This window comes from Lineus longissimus, chromosome 15, assembly GCF_910592395.1.
Source record: "Lineus longissimus chromosome 15, tnLinLong1.2, whole genome shotgun sequence".
NCBI lineage: Eukaryota > Metazoa > Nemertea > Pilidiophora > Heteronemertea > Lineidae > Lineus > Lineus longissimus.
The window spans coordinates 1,586,934-1,593,187 of record NC_088322.1 but is presented as its reverse complement, the minus strand read 5'-3'; the positions used below and the strand labels follow the sequence as shown (position 1 = coordinate 1,593,187).

The 6,254-nt window shown below is 46.0% G+C and overlaps 2 protein-coding genes across 2 annotated transcripts; both read right to left on the bottom strand.

Moving 5' to 3' along the window:
* Positions 1-1,209: 1,209 nt before the first annotated feature.
* Positions 1,210-3,918, bottom strand: LOC135499959 (uncharacterized). The gene has a single exon (XM_064791031.1). It carries the CDS (start codon positions 3,916-3,918, stop codon positions 1,210-1,212), a length of 2,709 nt encoding a protein of 902 aa, XP_064647101.1.
* Positions 3,919-3,971: 53 nt separating this feature from the next.
* Positions 3,972-5,408, bottom strand: LOC135499958 (uncharacterized). Its single transcript, XM_064791030.1, has one exon. It carries the CDS (start codon positions 5,406-5,408, stop codon positions 3,972-3,974), a length of 1,437 nt encoding a protein of 478 aa, XP_064647100.1.
* Positions 5,409-6,254: the final 846 nt, after the last annotated feature.

Sequence of the window (6,254 nt, the reverse complement as noted above, 5' to 3'; positions counted from 1 at the left end):
AGAGAATTAGGAAAGGTGAGCTCTTTAAACCCTTAAAACTCTGATGTTAACCATCATCTATTGGAAATAAGATAATCTATAGACTCTATAAATATTGATAATTGTACATACCATGTTTTGCCTCTAGAATTTCACATGATGCCTTAGATTTTGATAGATACAAATTGTAGGAAAATAGGTACAGTATTTCTCAGTGTGCTTGTCTCCAAGAAAAAGGCCTAGCTCTTGTTCACATTCTGTGGTACTTGAGGTCAGCTAGATAGCATGCACGAAAATGATGCTAGATATGCTCGAGCAGGGGTTGAGACTGTAGACAGGTTGTTGAGTCCAATGGTTGCTACATGGAGGCTCCGGGATATCTCAGATCCATGATTCAATTAAGACAGATCTTCGGAAGTTTAATATACCTTTATTTGATACACTGGCGTTTCGGGCATAGCTCCCGTCACTATGTACTCTAAGTCCCTGTTACAACTGCGTTGGCTACATACAGCAGAATTTCAACGAGCTGAACTCCTGGGGTATTATCAAGCGTAACCCTCAAGCTCCTGTGAGCGACTGACTCTCATCAGCCAGGGACCCCCCTTTTATACAATCCGAACGGACAAACAAGTTGCCACCCAACCAATTAGCACATACCAAGCGCATTCCAACGCGCTTATGACGTCAATTAACATTCCAACCTGGGGGGTCCCGACGCAGTTGCTGGGCCAGCTGCGTCAACAACAACAAGTTACTAAATTGGTTACTGAGAGCCTAGTTACAATAAAAGGCAACTTTGGCCGCAACATTACCGCCCCCCAATGACGAGATTATAAGGGAGTATTTACAGTATCGCATATTAAAGCGTAACTAGGCAAACAATCCTACTTACATATCTTCAACCTAAGCCCCTTGAAATACTTATATTCCTTATCTAGAATTTCCAATGTAACCCAAAATAAGAGTCCAAAATCTCACATCGTCTCTTTAGGCATGAAGCCAAATATCTGATAGTCCAAATGAACAATAACGTCTCGATAATCCAAAATATGAATTAACACGTAAGTCCAATAAATGAATGTCACAAAATGGCATGAAGCCTTAAAATGCAAGTCCAAAAATGCGAACCAATAATCCAATAGAAATGTCAAACAGTAGAACTATCCAAAACAGATCGATACTCCAAGTGATAATGAGTCCTTTATCGACGGTAATCCGATTTTCCCGCTAATCCTCTTGTGCGGCCTCTAACAAAACGAGTTTGTGGATCGGTCGCCGCATACTGTCCATATTCCGAGTTTTCAGTTCAACGAATCGTACAACTCCGTCCTTGTCAGGAAACACTTGCTTTACGCGACCGAGTGGCCAGTACAACCTATGTTGGGACTCGTCTAGCACGATAACAATGCCTCCGACCCGAATATTTCGTCTTTCGGTAATCCACTTTGAACGTGTCATCAGGGTGGGCAGATACTCCTTGGTCCATCGTTTCCAAAATTCATTTACGAGGTACTGCACGTGTCGCCAACGTCTCCCGTATACGTCTTGTCTGCTAAATTCACCCGGTGGTGACGTAAATCCCTTGCCTGGACGTAAAAGATCGTTCGGCGTTAAAGCTTGCAGGTCAGTTGGATCTTCCGATACGGGCGTCAGAGGGCGGCTATTTACAACATTCTCGACTTCAGCAAACAACGTATCCAATCGTTCGTCATCAAGGACTTGACCACGAAGTATGGCATTCAGCGCTGCTCGGACAGTACGTATCTGTCTTTCCCACACTCCGCCCATGTGGGATGCAGCAGGTGGATTGAAGTTCCACTCAATCCCACGTATCAGCAGGTCTTCTCTGGTCTTGTGGTTGTCGTTCCACTCCCGGATAGCGTTTCGAATCTCTTTACAACCAAGTCGAAAATTGGTTCCATTGTCGCTCCGGATGCGTCTGGGCTTCGATCTTCTGGCGATTAATCGGATCAGTGCGTTGACAAACGAATCGGCTTCTAGGCTGCACAGCTTCTCGATGTGGATGGCTCTCATAGTCAGGCACGTAAAAATGCAGCCGTAACGTTTCTCTGTCTTCCTGCCCTTCTTCACATAGTAAGGACCGAAAACGTCGATTCCCGTGACGTTCCAAGGGGAATCAGCGTGGGTGACTCTGTCCGACGGCAGATCAGCCATTCTTTGTGATTGCAGTGCGCCCTTTAAACGCTGGCACAGGACGCATCTTCGCAGTACGTGCTTGACGAGAGGGCGCGCCTTCGGTATCCAGTACTTCTCGCGGAGAGCAGCCATGACGTACTCCCTTCCACTGTGCGAGTTCCAGTCATGGATGTGACGAACCAACAGCTCTGTCAGGTGATGATTTCTGGGAACAATGGTGGGATGCTTGGCTGTCTCGGATATCCTGGCTCGGCTCAATCGTCCCGTGACTTTTAGGAGACCGTCCTCGTCGCAGAATGGCTCCAAATCGTATACCTTGCTTGTCTTGGCGATCGGCTTCCCGGTCTTCAAGTTGCTAATCTCGGTGGCGTACGTGACGTTCTGTACGTATCTGATGATGGCGGTCTCTGCTAACTGTAATTCTTCAACTTTCAGCAATCGGTCCATCCTGGGCTTGTTATTCCTCAACCAGTGGCAGAATCGGCGGTACCATGCGATGGCTTTACGAACCCTGTACCAGTCGGAGTAATGGGTCAGCAGTCTTTCTGTGGGGTTGTCTTCCTTTAACTGGGCTGCACAGGTGGCGACATCTTTCTTGACTTCGCTGTCATTCTCTAGCTGATCATCAGAGCTGTCGATGGGAAGCTCCGGCCACATATCTTTGGATGCATTGAGAAAATCTGGTCCTTGGCTCCACTTTGTGTCGTTGAGGATTGCTTTGGCGCTCATACCCCTTGAGGCGTAATCAGCGGGATTCTGCTTGGTAGGCACGTATTTCCACTGTCCTGGGGTAGTTCCGTCATGGATAACGGCAATCCTGTTGGCTACAAACGTCTGGAAGCGTTTTGTCGTGTTCCTGATGTAATGCAGAACCGTGGTGCTGTCTGTCCAAAACGTTGATGGCTGTAAAGGCAGAGTCATCTCTCTTCTCAGCTGGGCGTCTAATTGTACTGCAGTCACGGCGGCTGAAAGCTCTAGTCTCGGGATCGTCATGGTTGAAAGCGGAGCTAATCTTGCCTTGGCCAGGACTAGCGTACAGTTGATGCCTCCCTGCCTGTTGACGGTTCTCAAATAGCTGCTGGCACCATAGGCTGTGGCTGAACCATCGGAAAAATGATGTAAGCTGGCTTCCACGATTTCACCATGGTCTTTCGGCTGAATGCATCTTGGAATCTTCAGGTCTTTGAGTCTTGGTAGGTCACCCAACCATTTGTTGAATCTCTTGGTATTTTCGGCAGTCATTTCTTCGTCCCATCCAAGGTGGCGCTTGCATTCATCTTGGAATATCATCTTAGCTCGTAAGACGAAAGGACAGACTAACCCGAGAGGGTCATACACGGAACTGGTGATTCGCAGCAGTCCTCTTCCTGTGTAGACTGGGTCTCTCTGACGAATGCTGACAACAATCATGTCTGTTTCTGTGTCCCAGTGGGTGCCCAATGCTCTCTCAACAGGAAGTGTGTCTCTGTCAAGGTCAATGGTCTTCATGTCCTTGGCCCGCTCATCTGCTGGAATCGCCTTCATCACTGACTTATCATTGGAACACCATCCTCGCATGTGGAAACCACCCTTGGCTACCAATTCTGTTACACCCTGTACTGTCTTGATGGCCTCATCTGTAGAGTTGTGGGATGAAAGGTTGTCATTAACGTACGTATCTCGCTTCACTATCTCGACTATCTCCGAAGCGAAATCAGGTGAGTTGTCATCTGCCGTTCGTCTTAAACCATAACCAGCAACACTCGGACACCATATCCCGCCGAATAGATGTGACGTCATTCTGTAGACTTGAACTTTGGCGCCGACTTCTCCGTCACTCCACCATAAAAATATCAAGCGTTGCGTTGTTTCTCAGTAACTCTCAGTTGATGGAACATGGCTTCAACATCTCCCAGCGACAGGTCTTTCCCGGAATCGTAAGAGGACACCGACCAATTTGTTAAGTCTGGGCCTTGAAGGACTTCTTTATTGAGAGACGTTCCTGCATATTCAGCTGAGCAGTCGAAAACGATGCGAAACTTTTCTGGCTTGCTTGGGTTTACGACGTTGTGGTGCGGCAAATACCATTCAACACCATCCTGGGCTGCTTCTTCGGGGGCCATCTCTGCGAATCCCTTGTTCAACAAGTCTTGAATTCCGGCCTTGTATTTCTCATGGAGTTGAGGATCTTTTGAGAGTTTTATCCCCAGGCTGTGGAGTCTTCTCTCGGCCATCCGTCTATTGTTCGGCAATCTCGGCTGATCATCTCTGAACGGAATGTCTAGGTTGTAATGACCATCTTGCTGGCAGCATGACTGATCCCATATCTGGAGTGCCCTTTGGTCTTCGCGGGAGGGATGAGGTCTCGATTTTGCTAAAATCGGCGTGCCTCCATCAATCTTCCAGAACTGTTCAACTTGAGCTTGAAGCAGGGCGTCTGCGCTGTCACAACCAGTTCGGACGAAATTGCTGCTAGCGACTTCTTCAGCTTGACTTGATATCGGGCCATTCAAACACCATCCAAACACTGATCGGGTAGCATCGGGCTCGTCATCCCCTCCACGGCGGATCTCTAACGGTCTAAGTGCTGCTGGCACATCTTGACCAATGAGTAGACCAATGTTGTCTTTAGTGCTGTTAGTTATCTTCAAGTCTCGTAGATGGCGCCATTCCTCGATGTCTGTCTTGGCCAGCTTCTGGGTCAACTTCGGAAACGTTTTCAGTGCGTATACTCTGGGCAGCTGCGTCAGTCTTCCCTTTCCAGACGGGTTGGACGAGGCTTCAAGCTGCAACTCGATGACACTTGACTGTTGGTCTTCTCCAAGGGTTTCTAAAAATAACTTGGTCTTCTGCCCTTTAAGCTGCAGATCATTCGCCAAACTTTCAGAACAGAATGTTTTATTGCTCCCTGTGTCAAGTAGCGCTTGCGTCTTCGTAAACTTCTCTTGGTCTTTTCCCCGGACATACACGGTCACGATTGGCAAAGCTATTCGGGTGGTCTTGGAAAAGGCAGCAGGACCACAAACACAGCCAGTTTTGACTTCGTCTTTTTTCTTGACCTCTTCAGATTTCTTGACAGCATCTTGTTTCCTGTCAGGAGTTGACAGTGCGTCATGGAGGAGACTTGAATGTTTCTTGGAGCAGTCTTGAACGGAACATCCGTCATTCTTCCGGCATTTTCTGTAGCTGTGATTCGAATGATCTAGGCAGTTGAAACACAGTTTCTTCTCTCTGACGATCTCTACTCGTTTAGTAGGTGTCATAGACTTGAACTGTCGGCAATCCTTCATTCTGAGAAAGTGTATATGGCGTTGCTAGGAATCTAGGTAATTCTAAGCTATTTTGACAAAAGCCCTTACAGGCCTTTTTGTCTCAAAATAGCTTAGAAACCCCTAAGAACCAGACACCACAATACACACTTTCTATCATTCATGAGATTCCCAGTGAAGCGTTGCAATGAAATGGTCAGTGAAATGGTAAGGGAATACTAGAGTTCAATGGGTTAATGTAATCATGACTTACTGTATTCCAACAGAAAGTACACGTCAATAGCTTTTTTCCGTGCATTTTACCTGATATATGATGTTGGCACTGTTCACTGCATGTACATAATTTTACTAGTAAATATATAGAAAATGGCAACAGGATATTTATTAAATACCGAAAGGGCACATAAGATTCCACTTGGTTTAAAAGCTGAGAGGCAGCATCATATCATTACTCATAACCCCTCATCTGCTAACCCCAAAGAAACACTGTATGTTAGAATACCGGCATTGCGAGAGAATACATTCTTTGTACCTAAATCTCTTTATCTGTCTGCTGACGTAACCATTTCTGGTGATTCTAAAAATAGTGTTGTAAATAATCTTGGTAGAAACCTGATTTCAAAGATGGTGGTTAAGTGGGGAACAGAGCAGATATTTGACCTTGACGAATACAGTCATTATTCTACATTTAAAGATCTGTGGTTTACAGAAGAAGAAAGAAATGATAGAGTTTTTCAGGGTATTCAGTCAAAAAATCTTAGAGAATTAAGATCAGGAGTCGCTGAAGCTGATGTCACTGGAGAAACAGCTAATGAAAAGACTTTAAAGAAAGTGTTTGACAAGAAGTACAAAATACCATTAGATTTT

Excerpts from the sequence above, each read along its gene's own strand:
- LOC135499959 (XM_064791031.1), bottom strand. The coding sequence starts at position 3,918 with ATGACGTCACATCTATTCGGCGGGATATGGTGTCCGAGTGTTGCTGGT.
- LOC135499958 (XM_064791030.1), bottom strand. The coding sequence starts at position 5,408 with ATGAAGGATTGCCGACAGTTCAAGTCTATGACACCTACTAAACGAGTA.